This window comes from Cervus canadensis, chromosome 5, assembly GCF_019320065.1.
Source record: "Cervus canadensis isolate Bull #8, Minnesota chromosome 5, ASM1932006v1, whole genome shotgun sequence".
NCBI classification, from domain to species: Eukaryota; Metazoa; Chordata; class Mammalia; order Artiodactyla; family Cervidae; genus Cervus; species Cervus canadensis.
Window position 1 is genome coordinate 109,897 of NC_057390.1, and position 14,989 is coordinate 124,885.

Below are 14,989 nucleotides of genomic sequence, written 5' to 3' on the forward strand. Positions count from 1 at the left end.
AAATCTATGGCTGATTCATATCAATGTATGACAAAACCCACTGAAATGTTGTGAAGTAATTAGCCTCCAACTAATAAAAAAATTTAAAAAAAAAAAAAAAATATTTAGGAATATATCTACCTAAAGAAACAAAAGACCTATACATAGAAAACTATAAAACACTGATGAAAGAAATCAAAGAGGACACAAACAGATGGAGAAACATACCGTGTTCATGGATTGGAAGAATCAATATTGTCAAAATGGCTATTCTACCCAAAGCAATCTATAGATTCAATGCAATCCCTATCAAGCTACCAACGGTATTTTTCACAGAACTAAAACAAATAATTTCACAATTTGTATGGAAATACAAAAAACCTCGAATAGCCAAAGTAATCTTGAGAAAGAAGAATGGAACTGGAGGAATCAACCTGCCTGACTTCAGACTCTACTACAAAGCCACAGTCATCAAGACAGTATGGTACTGGCACAAAGACAGAAATATAGATCAATGGAACAGAATAGAAAGCCCAGAGATAAATCCACGAACCTATGGACACCTTATCTTTGACAAAGGAGGCAAGGATATACAATGGAAAAAAAGACAACCTCTTTAACAAGTGGTGCTGGGAAAACTGGTCAACCACTTGTAAAAGAATGAAACTAGAACACTTTCTAACACCATACACAAAAATAAACTCAAAATGGATTAAAGATCTAAATGTAAGACCAGAAACTATAAAACTCCTAGAGGAGAACATAGGCAAAACACTCTCCGACATAAATCACAGCAAGATCCTCTATGACCCACCTCCCAGAATATTGGAAATAAAAGAAAAACTAAACAAATGGGACCTAATGAAACTTAAAAGCTTTTGCACAACAAAGGAAACTATAAGTAAGGTGAAAAGACAGCCCTCAGATTGGGAGAAAATAATAGCAAATGAAGAAACAGACAAAGGATTAATCTCAAAAATATACAAGCAACTCCTGCAGCTCAATTCCAGAAAAATAAATGACCCAATCAAAAATGGGCCAAAGAACTAAACAGACATTTCTCCAAAGAAGACATACAGATGGCTAACAAACACATGAAAAGATGCTCAACATCACTCATTATCAGAGAAATGCAAATCAAAACCACAATGAGGTACCATTACACGCCAGTCAGGATGGCTGCTATCCAAAAGTCTACAAGCAATAAATGCTGGAGAGGGTGTGGAGAAAAGGGAACCCTCTTACACTGTTGGTGGGAATGCAAGCTAGTACAGCCACTATGGAAAACAGTGTGGAGATTCTTAAAAAACTGGAAATAGAACTGCCATATGACCCAGCAATCCCACTTCTGGGCATACACACTGGGAAACCAGATCTGAAAGAGACACGTGCACCCCAATGTTCATCGCAGCACTGTTTATAATAGCCAGGACATGGAATCAACCTAGATGCCCATCAGCAGATGAATGGATAAGGAAGCTGTGGTACATATACACCATGGAATATTACTCAGCCGTTAAAAAGAATTCATTTGAACCAGTCCTAATGAGATGGATGAAACTGGAGCCCCTTATACAGAGTGAAGTAAGCCAGAAAGATAAAGAACATTACAGCATACTAACACATATATATGGAATTTAGAAAGATGGTAACGATAACCCTATATGCAAAACAGAAAAAGAGACACAGAAATACAGAACAGACTATTGAACTATGTGGGAGAATGTGAGGGTGGGATATTTCAAAAGAACAGCATGTATACTATCTATGGTGAAACAGATCCCCAGCCCAGGTGGGATACATGAGACAAGTGCTCGGGCCTGGTGCACTGGGAAGACCCAGAGGAATCGGGTGGAGAGGGAGGTGGGAGGGGGGATCGGGATGGGGAATACGTGTAAATCTATGGCTGGTTCGTGTTAATGTATGACAAAACCCACCGAAATGTTGTGAAGTAATTAGCCTCCAACTAATAAAAAATTAAAAAAAAAAAGAAAAAAATAAAAAGTATATATAGATACACACATATACACATATATACATGTATATACACGCATACACACACGCGTGCATCCCATGAAAACGCAAAGAAACGTTATACTCCACTCTGATAGGATCGTTTTAAATGTCTTCAGTTCAGTTCAGTCGCTCAGTCATGTCTGACTCTTTGCGACCCCATGGACCGCAGCACGCCAGGCCTCCCTGTCCATCACAAACTCCCAGAGTCCACCTAAACCCATGTCCATTGAGTCGGTGATGCCACCAACCATCTCATCCTCTGTTGTCCCCTTCTCCTCCTGCCCTCAATCTTTCCCAACAATCTTTCCCAACATCAGGGTCTTTTCAAATGAGTCAGCTCTTCACATCAGGTGGTCAAAGTATGGGAGTTTCAGTTTCAGCATCAGTCCTTCCAATGAACACCCAGGACTGATCTCCTTTAGGATGGACTGGTTGGATCTCCTTGCAGTCCAAGGGACTCTCAAGAGTCTTCTCCAACACCACAGTTCAAGAGCATCAATTCTTCAGCGCTCAGCTTTCTTTATATTCCAACTCTCACATCCATACATGCCCATGTAAAAACCATAGCCTTGACTAGATGGACCTTTGTTAACAAAGTAATGTCTCTGCTTTTTAATATGCTGTCTAGGTTAGTCATAACTTTCTTTCCAAGGAGTAAGTGTCTTTTCATTTCATGATTGCAATCACCATCTGCAGTGATTTTGGAGCCCAAAAAAATAAAGTCTGACACTGTTTCCACTGTTTCCCCATCTGTTTGCCACGAAGTGACGGGACCAGATGCCATGATCTTAGTTTGCTGAATATTGAGCTTTAAGCCAACTTTTTGCTCTTTAGTTCTTCTTTGCTTTCTGTTATAAGGGTGGTGTCATCTGCATATCTAAGGTTATTGATATTTCTCCCGGCAATCTTGGTTCCAGCTTGTGCTTCTTCCAGCCCAGCGTTTCTCAGGATGTACTTTGCATAGAAGTTAAATAAGCAGGGTGACAATATACAGCCTTGATGTACTCCTTTTCCTATCTGGACCCAGTCTGTTGTTCCATGTCCAGTTCTAACTGTTGCTTCCTGACCTGCATACAGGTTTCTCAAGAGGCAGGTCAGGTGGTCTGGTATTCCCATCTCTTTCAGAATTTTCCACAGTTTATTGTGATCCACATAGCCAAAGGCTTTAGCATAGTCAATAAAGCAGAAATACATGTCTTAAACCTATGTAAATTTTATTTACAAACATTTTCTATTTCCATAGGAAGCTTCCATTAGCCTCTTATCCTTATCCATCAGGGAGCAGACAGAATGAAAATCACAATCACAGAAAACTAACCAAAATGATCACATGGACCACAGCCTTGTCTAACTTGATGAAACTACAAGTCATGACATGTAGGGCCTCCGAAGATGGATGGGTCATGGTGGAGAGTTCTGTCAAAACGTGGTCCACTGGAGGAGGGAATGGCAAACTCTTTCAGTATTCCTGCCTTGAGAACCCCATGAACAGTATGAAAAGGCAAAAATATGACACCAAAAGATGAACTCACCAGGTCGGCAGGTGCCCAATATGCTCCTGGAGAAGAATGGAGAAATAACTTCAAAAAGAATGAGGCAACGGAGCCAAAGCAAAAACAGTGCTCATTTGTGGATGTGACTGGTGATGGAAGTAAAGTCTGATGCTGTAAAGAACAATATTGCATAGGAACCTGGAATGTTAGGTCCATGAATCAAGGTAAATTGGAAGTGGTCAAACAGGCAATGGCAAGAGTGAACATTGACATTTTAGGAATCAGTGAACTAAAATGGACTGGAATGGGTGAATTTAATTGAGATGACCATTATAACTACAACTGTGGCCAAAGATCCCTTACAAGAAAAGGAGTAGCCCTTGTAGTCAAAAAAAAAAAAAAAAAGAGTCTGAAATGCAGTACTTGGATGCAGTCTCAAAACCAACAGAATTATCTCTGTTTGTTTCCAAGGTAGACCATTCAATATCACAGTAATCCAAGTCTATGCCCCAAACACTAATGCTGAAGAAGCTGAAGTAGAATGGTTCTATGAAGACCTACAAGACCTTCTAGAACTACCACCAAAAAAAAAGCTGTCCTTTTCACTATAGGGGACTGGAATGCAAAAGTAGTAAGTCAAGAGATGCAGGCAAGTTTGCAAAGCCTTAGAGTACAAAATGAAGCAGGGCAAAGGCTAATAGAGTTTTGCCAAGACAATGCACTGGTCATAGCAAACACCCTCTTCCAACAAAGAGAAGACTCTACACACGGACATCACCAGATGGTCAATACTGAAATCAGACTGATTATATTGTTTGCAGCCAAAGATAGAGAAGCTCTATACAGTCAGCAAAAACAAGACCAGGAGCCGATGGTGGCTCAGATCATGAACTCCTTATTGCCAAATTCAGACTTTAATTGAAGAAAGTAGGGAAAACCACTAGAACATTCAGGTATGACCTAAATCAAATCCCTTATGACTATACAGTGGAAGTGAAAAATAGATTCAAGGCATTAGATCTGACAGAGTGTCTGAAGAACTATGGATGGAGGTTCGTGACACTGTACAGGAGGCAGTCATAAAGCCCATCCCCAAAAAAAGAAATGCAAAAAGGCAAAATAGTTGCCTGAGAAGGTCTTACAAATACCAGAGAAAAGAAGAGAAGCTAAAGGCAAAGGAGAAAAGGAGAGATATACCCATCTGATTGCAAAGTTCCAAAGAATAGCTAGGAGAGGTAAAAAAGCTGTCCTCAGCGATCAATGCAGAAAAATAGAGGAAAACAATGGAATGGGAAAGACTAGAGATCTCTTAAAGAAAATTAGAGATACCAAGGGAACATTTCATGCAAAGATGGGCTCAATAAAGGTCAGAAACAGTATGGACCTAACAGAAGCGTAAGATATGAAGAAGAGGTGGCAAGAATACACAGAAGAAGAACTATACAAAAAAGATCTTCATGACCCAGATAACCATGATGGCGTGATCACTCACCTAGAGCCACACATCCTAGAGTGTGAAGTCAAGTGGGCCTTAGGAAGCATCACTACGAACAAAGCAAGTGGAGGTGATGGAATTCCAGTTGAGCTATTTCAAATCCTAAAAGATGATGCTGTGAAAGTGCTGCACTCAATATGTCAGCAAATTTAGAAAACTCAGCAGTGGCCACAGGACTGGAAAGGTCAGTTTTCATTCCAGTCCCAAAGAAGGGCAATGCCAAAAATGTTCAAACTACTGCACAATTACACACTTCTCACATGCTAGCAAAGTAATGCTCAAAATTCTTCAAGCCAGGCTTCAACTGTACGTGAACCATGAACTTCCAGATGTTTAAGCTGCATTTAGAAAAGGCAAAGGAACCAGAGATCAAATTGCCAACATCCACTGGATCATCAAATAAGCTACAGAGTTCCAAGAAAACATCTACCTCTGCTTTATTGACTATGTCAAAGCCTTTGACTGTGTGGATCACAACAAACTGTGGAAAATTCTTAAAGAGCTGGGAATACCAGACCACCTCACCTGCCTCCTGAGAAATGTGTATGCAGGTAAGGAAAAAACAGAACTAGACATGGAAAAACAGACTGGTTCCAAATTGGGAAAGGAGTATGTCAAGGCTATATATTGTCACCCTGCTTATTTAACTTCTATGCAGAGTACATCATGAGAAACACTGGGCTGAATGAAGCTGGAATCAAGATTGTCGGGAGGAATATCAATAACCTCAGATACGCAGATGACACTACCCTTATGGCAGAAAGAGAAGAGGAATAAAGAGTCTCTTGATGAAAGTGACAGAGGAGAGTGAAAAAGCTGGATTAAAACTCAACATTTAAAAAACCAAGATCACAGCATCCGGTCCCATCACTTCATGGCAAACAGATAGGGAAACAATGGAAATAGTGACAGACTTTATTTTTGGGGGCCCCAAAATCACTGCAGATGGTGACTGCAGCCATGAAATTAAAGGACGCTTGCTCCTTGAAGAAAAGCTATGACCAACCTGCAGCTGCTGCTAAGTCGCTTCAGCCGTGTCTTACTCTGTGCGCCCCACAGACGGCAGCCCACCAGGCTCCGCCGTCCCGGGGATTCTCCAGGCAAGAACACTGCAGTGGGTTGCCATTGCCTTCTCCAATGCTTGAAAGTGAAAAGTGAAAGTCAAGCCGGTCAGTTGTGTCCAACTCTTAGTGACCCCATGGACTGCAGCCTACCAGGCCCCTCCATCCATGGGATTTTCCAGGCAAGAGTACTGGAGTGGGTTGCCACTGCCTTCTCCAATGACCAACCTAAACAGCATATTAAAAAGCAGAGACCTTGCTTTGCCGACAAAGGTCTGTCTAGTCAAAGCTATGGTTTTGCCAGTAGTCATGTATGAATGTGAGATTTGGACCATAAAGAAAGCTGAGCCCTCTTGAGAGTCCCATGAACAGCAAGGAGATCCAACCAGTTAATCCTCAAGGAAAGTAGTCCTGAATAATCACTGGAAGGACTGATGCTGAAGCTGAAACTCCCAATTCTTTGGCAACCTGATGTGAAGAACTGACTCATTTGAAAAGACCCTGATGCTGGGAAAGATTGAAGGCAGGAGGAAAAGGGGATGACAGAGGAATAGATGGTTGGATGGCATCACCAACTTGATGGACATGAGTTTGAGCAAGCTCCAGGAGTTGATGATGGACAGGGAATCCTGGCATGCTGCAGTAAGTGGGGTCACAAAGAGTCAGACATGACTGAGCAACTGAACTGAAAAATTTTATAAACATTTTCTATTTCTAGGCTCACTTAGAACAAGTAGATATAAATGACCAGTTCACATATCCCTTCTTAACAAGAATTGTGGCTGTAATGAAATAGGCAGCCAAAGAGAGCACCATGCGAAGTCAAAGAGCCAACTTGAGGAATATAACTCTGAAATCAAAAAGTAAAAATAGTAGGTAATGACCGCTCCCCCCCCCCAATAAAACCCACTGAAAAATGTACCAAGTTGTACTCTGTAGCCCAGCAGGTTCCTCTGTCCATGAGATTCTCCAGGCAAGTATACTGGAGTGGGTTGCTGTGCCCTCCTTCAGGGGATCTTCCCGACCCAGGGGTCAAACCCAGGTCTCTTATGTCTACCTGCACTGCCGGGTACATTCTTCACCAGTAGTGGCAACTGGGAACCCCTTTAGTCGCTCAATCATGTTTGACTCTTTGTGACCCATGGACTATGGTCAGCTAGGCTCCCCTGTCTATGGGATATCCCAGGCAAGAATACTGGAGTGGGTTGCCATTTCCTTCTCCAGCCATCTTCCCGACCCAGGGACAGTACCCGTGTCTCCTGCTTGACAGGCAGATTCTTTAGGAAAGGGAAAATGTCCTAAATAGGATAAATGCACAAGAAAGAATTTATTCTGATTTTCTATTACAAGATTAAGAAATTTTTTAGTTGCAGGCTAGATCTGGAAACATCTAAAATGTCAGTGCTTGAAGGGGCCATTAGAGTTAATTTAACACTGTACTGTAATATTACAGGTTACGCAAACTGAAGCTCAGAGATAGGCAGTAACTCACTCAAAACCATACTTTCTCGGAAGCTAATTTTTTCTTCACATATAGGGTATAAGTACCGAATATAGGAGAAGGTTTACTCAGAAAGTATTCAGATTAATCTGGTCCAGTGAAAGCAGCACATCCTAGACAACCACAGGTGCCTAGAGATGGAGAAGCAGGTTATAGTTTCCCAGAAATTCTAAGCTTATTTGCACAGAATAGTGAGTTAAGAATTAAGAGTGAATGTTCTCATTACCAGAGAAATGCAAATCAAAACCACAACGAGGTACCATTACACACCAGTCAGGACGGCTGCTATCCAAAAGTCTACAAGCAATAAATGCTGGAGAGGGTGTGGAGAAAAGGGAACCCTCTCACACTGTTGGTGGGAGTGCAAACTAGTACAGCCGCTATGGAAAACAGTGTGGAGATTCCTTAAAAAACTGGAAATAGAACTGCCATATGACCCAGCAATCCCACTCCTGGGCATACACACCGAGGAAACCAGAATTGAAAGAGACACGTGCACCCCAATGTTCATCGCAGCACTGTTTATAATAGCCAGGACATGGAAGCAACCCACATGCCCATCAGCAGACGAATGGATAAGGAAGCTGTGGTACATATACACCATGGAATATTACTCAGCCGTTAAAAAGAATTCATTTGAACCAGTTCTAATGAGATGGATGAAACTGGAGCCCATTATACAGAGTGAAGTAAGCCAGAAAGATAAAGAACATTACAGCATACTAACACATATATATGGAATTTAGAAAGATGGTAACGACAACCCTATATGCAAAACAGAAAAAGAGACACAGAAGTACAGAACAGACTTTTGAACTCTGTGGGAGAAGGTGAGGGTGGGATGTTTTGAAAGAACAGCATGTATATTATCTATGGTGAAACAGATCACCAGCCCAGGTGGGATGCATGAGACAAGTGCTCGGGCCTGGTGCACTGGGAAGACCCAGAGGAATCGGGTGGAGAGGGAGGTAGGAGGGGGGATCGGGATGGAGAATGCGTGTAAATCTATGGCTGGTTCGTGTTAATGTATGACAAAACCCACTGAAAAAATAAATCAATTAATTAATTAATTAATTAATTAAAAAAAAAGAATACATTTGAATCAGTTCTAATGAGATGGATGAAACTGGAGCCCATTATACAGAGTGAAGTAAGCCAGAAAGATAAAGACCAATACAGTATACTAATGCATATATATGGAATTTAAAAAGATGGTAGTGATAACCCTACATGCAAAACAGAAAAAGAGACACAGATGTACAGAACAGACTTTTGGACTCTGTGGGAGAAGGTGAGGGTGGGATGTTCTGAGAGAATAGCATTGAAACAAGTATACTATCAAGGGTGAAGCAGATCACCAGCCCAGGTTGGATGCATGAGACAAGTGCTCGGGCCTGGTGCACTGGGAAGACCCAGAGGGATGGGGTGGGGAGGGAGGTGGGAAGAGGGATCGGGATGGGGAACACATGTAAATCCATGGCTGATTCATGTCAATGTATGGCAAAAACCACTACAATACTGTAAAGTAATTAGCCTCCAACTAATGAAAATAAATGAAAAAAAAATTGGATGAAAAGTAAAAAAATAAATAAATCTTTAAAAAAAAAGAATTAAGAGTAAATGTTTGTAGGTGTGTGGGGGGAAAGAAAGAGTTCATGGTCAAGTAAATTTTGGAAATGATGGGTTGAACAAAGTCAAACAGACTTCTTTCTGCCTAATCTGCTCAGAGCCTTTAAACATTCATGTTGACTGAGAATCACCAGGAGTAGAGTAGTATGTGCTGGGTTTCACAAGTTTATTTGGTCCTAAACTTTTTTTTTAAGGTCACACTTGTTAGCAACTCCCTAAACAGTATACTAAGGAGTATATATTAAAAAATCTTTGCCTGTTATCTTTAAACCCAGAGATTAGAAAACTGAGCATTTTCCAATTTCAATGTTACTATCCCTTTTCTATCAATCAGGGTTATAGCTATTCATAACTCACCAGTGCTCTGCATAATTCAATCAAATCTTACTGGAACAATGGCAGAATACAGAAATTGGATCACTCTTTGCGACCCCGTGGACTTTAGCCTACCAGGCTCCTCCCTCCGTGGGATTCTCCAGGCAAGAGTACTGGAGTGGGTTGCCATTTCCTTCTCCAGGGGCTCTTCCCAACTCAAGGTTCGAACCCGGGTCTCTCACATTCCAGGCAGATGCTTTAACCTATGAGCCACCAGAGAAGCCCACAATCTAGAAAGTCACTACAAGGTTGAAATGTATTTGTTCAGAGTTCAATTCAATTCAACATACATACATTCAGTCTCTACTATACACATGGTTCATAAGTTGATCTTTCCAAACATTAATACCTCCTTTCTTCTCTTTTAAGGATTTCAATTCTAATAAGTAAGAGAATTTACCACTGTTTCACTTCTTGGTCCTGCCACATATTGAGCTATCAAGCATTTTATTGCCATTTGCATCTAGGGAAGATGACCCCTAGGAAGGAAAAGTAAAACAGAGAACCTACAGAACAAAAATTTTTGCTTTCAGATATATCAATTTTATTTTGAAGTGCTTTCGAACTTAGCAATTTTATTTCAATGTCACCTAAATGTGCATCTGTACACTAGTATCATAACTAAGTAAAACAAAACTTTTTTTGGAATTCATCTATATTCATTTGATCTGAACTGGAAATTTTTCATTTACTAGGAAAGTAGCATTAAAATCACAATGCTTTCTTTGCAGCCAAGTAAGTTAAAAGGTAGAATCCTAAATATATATAAATTCTCATTACCTCATGATAGTCATCAGTTCCTGAAAACACATTTGGCCCTTTGTTGACCCTTCCGCCACGGTCTTTGCGTTTGATTTTTTTCAGCAAACCTCGTCCACGAGCAACATTAAAACTTTTAACCCTCTGCTCAGTACCTACAAAAGTTAAAATGTACTCTAGATATTATAAATAAAACAGCACAACCACCTACTAGTTTACAGAGAATAGCATATTTTAAATAGTTTACAATGTATAGTGCATTCTTTTTTTCCCTCTAGATTCAATGAAAAAAACTAATTCCATCTTTACATTTTACTTTAAGGTACTGTTTCTTATTGTTTTGTTTCTCAAGTGATGTTAGCAACATAAGGAAGGCAAGGTACATGGCTGGAGAATTCAAATCTAGTTTTATCCTTCTCAATTCTCCTTAGAATACACAATTAAGGAGGTTTTCTGTTTTTTAAGAGAATTAAATATTACATTCCTCTCTAAGGAAGACAATGAAGTATCAGTGATTAATTTGTAGCAAATTGTTTCTACTGATAATTTTGGATATCACATATACTGCCAAGCAAAATTTATACTTATCTTTTACTTTTGAAAAACTTGATGTTTAAAAGTATCTAAACAGATACTTAAATTACAAAAATTATATATTAGGGTAGTAAGTTACAATACAAAGTGATTTCTCATTTTACCAAAGTCATATTGAACTACTAAGTTTTGCAATGATCTTCAATCTACAAAACAGCCAATAAATGCATGAAAAAAAATTTCACTTCATTAAAAGAAATTAAAAATTAACATACCAATTTTCACCTCAAAGAATAACAGTGGTAGGGATTTGGAGAAACTGGCATTTTTGCACATTGGCAGAAGTGTTATAAATTGCTATATCACCTTTTTGGATATCAGCTTGGTATATGGGTCAAAAATCTTCAAATGCACCTATGCCTTTTGACTCAATTCTATATGTCAGCATTTATTATTAGGAAAAAAATGTTTGCCAAGATGAGATATATGTATAAATATGCAGGGTTAATCACAGAATTTTTAAAAAAAGGGTGCAACTTAAACCTCAAATAATTACTAACATATTTAGCAATTTAATAGATAAATTACAGTGCATCTATTAGAATGCAGGCATTAGAATCTACTCATTAACGTAAGAATGACAGAAATACAATTCACAATTAAAGGGAAAAAAAAACAAGTTTTAACAGTGTATAGTTTTTTGTTAAAAATAATTCTCAAAACTTCTAGAAGAACGTTTGCCGAAAATATTAATAGTAATTGTCCCTGAGTGTAGAGATTCAAATTGTTTTTATCTTTGATCTTTGCTGCGTTATCATTTTTTACACATAGAAAAAGTTTTCTGCATTTGACCATATATTACTTTCTTAATTCTGGGGGAAAAAATGAAATTCAGAATAAAATGCAATAAAATGTCAATTCATTAACAGAACGAAAAGAAGGAGTCTGAAAGGAAAAACCCCAGGGAGGAATGGATGAACAAGGACTCCACATTCTCTTTACTCCCCAAGTGGAATGATCCCGGACACCACGATGCCTGGACTCCAGGAACAAACGTACTAATTACAATAGCACATGCATAGACAAATTCCTTCCTCTTTAGTTCAACAAAGCCTCGGTTCACATTTTTCAAAGGAATTTTGCTAAGAAGTCAAGAAAAAATAAAGCCATAAAAATAACCAAATTTACTCATAATGGATTCTTTTTTTCAGTGCTAATTAAAAGTAGTTTGTAGGGTTTGGGTTTCCCTGCTTCACCTCAGCCTCATCTTGCTCCAGTTTTCTTGAAGCAGATGTGCTAACTAGACAATTTTTAAGGCTGATTTGACCCTTATGTGACCCATAATTTCTATGGAATCTTGTCCTGGTTTCCCCGGGGATGATGTACCTCAATATAACAGATGAATAGGTTATCTTCCAGAAATTTCTTTAGATTTTGTTCTTATTTCTGATTCAGAAAAATGTGTATAGTCCTTGGTTGGGTGGATGAAAATATGTGCATGTATGCACTTCCATTTACCACACCACTCTGCTTGACTCCCCTCATTCAAACTGTAGTTAATTTATATTGTTAAGTTAATCCATTATGTTCCCATTGTTCCCATTATGGCTTGCAATTGTAATTCTTTTATTTTTTGTATGGCTATTGATTGTGAAAACTGATAAACATCTTTCACTCTTGTGATTATGTAACTATTACTCACTTAATACCACTGTATCATGATTGGTCAACAGAAAAATAATATAAGTCCATATCACCCAAACTAGGATCTAACAGAAAAACCTGTAATCACTTTTTAAATTCCAGATGCATATCAGAGTTATCTTGAAACTTTTTGAAAATACAAATGCTCAGGTATTGATTTTTTTCTCCAGAGCTCCAGATAAGTTTCTAATGAGCAGTCATGACCCAGAGGGATGGGATGGAGAGGGAGGCAGGAGCGGGGATCGGGATGGGGGACACATGTAAATCCATGGCTGATTCATGTCAATGTACGGCAAAAACCACTACAATATTGTAAAGTAATTAGCCTCCAACTAATAAAAATAAATGGGGGAAAAATAAATAAATAAATAAGTTCTGTTTTGCTATTGAAAAATAAATAAATAAATAAATAAAAACGATGCTTTTGAACTGTGGTGTTGGAGAAGACTCTTGAGAGTCCCTTGGACTGCAAGGAGATCCAACCAGTCAATCCTAAAGGAAGTCAGTCCTGAATATTCACTGGAAGGACTGATGGTGAAGCTGAAACTCCAATACTTTGGCCACCTGATGTGAAGAACCAACTCACTGTGAAAGACCCTGATGCTTGGAAAGATTGAAGGCGGGAGGAGACGGGGACGACAGCTGAGATGGTTGGATGGCATCACCCATGCGACAGACATGAGTTTGAGTAGGCTCTGGGAGTTGGTGATGGACAGGGAGGCCTGGCATGCTGCAGTCCTCCTCTTTGGGGTCGCAAAGAGTTGGACACAACTGAGCGACTGAACTGACTAAACTGGACTATATGATGATCTTTTATTTTTATCTAGTTTGTTTCACTTTTTCTATTTCATATTCAGTGCTCCCATTTAATTTAGTTTATGTTTTCCAATTTCTTGATCTCTTCTCTTTTATTATTATTTTTTGATGTTCTTTCTCAAGACTTTATCAAGTATAGTAGAAAAGTTTTTGTGTACATATGTATAAACATGTATAATACATATATTTTAGAAAAATTATGAATTTTTACCTAACAAAAAAAATTATGACATTTTGATTCCACTTGTTTGGCTTAGTATGAATAGAATGCTAGATTTCTAATTAAAAAATAGATACACAACAACAAAGGTTTACTGTATAGCATAGGGAATTATAATCAGTATCTTGTAATAACCTATGATGAAAAATAATTTCAAAAATAGTATTTGTGTATTTGTATAACTGAATTATCTTGCTGTGTACCTGCAACATTTTAAGTCAACTATACTTCAATAAAATACATATATTTTTAAAAAGTCTATAGCATTGAGTATATTTAAACAGCAAAGATGATCACTACATTTTAAACTCTAATAAAAGAAGGGCTTTCCAGGATTCTGTCTTTATAGGGTCTAAAATATAAAGTAATACAAGGTAATAGTTGAAAAGGATAGGTAATTTTTTTTCAGTATACTGACACCATATAGAAGAGAGGGGAAAAGGCATAACAGGAAAGTTGTTCTGCATTGTATATACTTTAAAAATATTAGAAAATCTATTAAATGCAAATTTTAAGATATCATGCAGATTGAAGTATCTGTAGATTTTTGTCCTCAAGGTCTACAAAATAAAGAAAAACAAATTCAGGAACCACAGGAATAAACTGACCATAACAAAGGGCTAAGAAATTTAAGTTTTTACTTCATAGTTACCTGTTTATCTTTAATAAAGTTTTCATAGTCAAAACCAGACAATTTCAAACTTACCTTGCTGAATTCCTTTCAATCTTTGTTTTTTCCCTGGTTCTTTAGAAAAAGATGATCCTAAAGAAGTATTCGAGGTTTCTTTAGCTTGCCTGTATTGTTTCAGCTGACTGGCAAAATCTTCCTCTGTTTCCTGACTGTAGCTACCAAAGTTGTCATCACTGTAGGTACTGTACTCATCATACTCTTTACTTCTAAATTTTCTGTTATGTTGACTCTTCTTTGATGCCATGTAGCTTCCTGATACATGTCCATGCTAAGTGAAAATGAATGACCACTGTCAGGATTCTTCAGTTACACACAGAGGAGTTGATAGTAGCACAGGACATCTTCCCCCACCCCCGCCCCGAGAAAGCTGGGAGAAAGAAGAGGGAAAGCGTTGTTTTGTCTGTGGTTAGAATTTATCTATGGAACTATTTAAAACTAAGTTCAAAAAGCTAAATGGTACTCTGATGTTATTAAACATTGTAATGTTTATAAAACCTTGCTGGTGAGTCCGTCTTGTTCACCTTGTTTTCCAGGAAGTCCATGTCTTACATTTCTCATGCTCCATACCTCAATATTTGTATCCACAAGAGTACTTTAAAATCCGTATCAACATACACAAATTCCTTCTCCAAAAAACCCAAGAGGTCTTTTTAAAAATAGAAAAAAATAGTAAAATAGCTTGGACAAAGAGTAGAAAATATACGTCTCCTTAGGAT

At 38.4% G+C, this 14,989-nt stretch overlaps 1 protein-coding gene across 3 annotated transcripts in view; it reads right to left on the minus strand.

Annotated features, from left to right (window-relative positions):
• ZC3H6 (zinc finger CCCH-type containing 6) overlaps positions 1-14,989 on the minus strand; it is a 79,951-nt gene that overhangs the window by 24,372 nt on the left and 40,590 nt on the right. For 2 of the 3 annotated variants that reach the window (XM_043467699.1, XM_043467698.1), the window contains 2 exons: positions 14,289-14,541; positions 10,330-10,463 (listed from right to left, as the gene is read on the minus strand). The exons of the other annotated variant lie outside the window; for it this stretch is intronic. In XM_043467699.1, the coding sequence (XP_043323634.1) occupies positions 10,330-10,463; positions 14,289-14,541 (387 nt within the window). The remainder of the gene's footprint in view (positions 1-10,329; positions 10,464-14,288; positions 14,542-14,989) is intronic. 3 annotated transcript variants of the gene reach the window in all.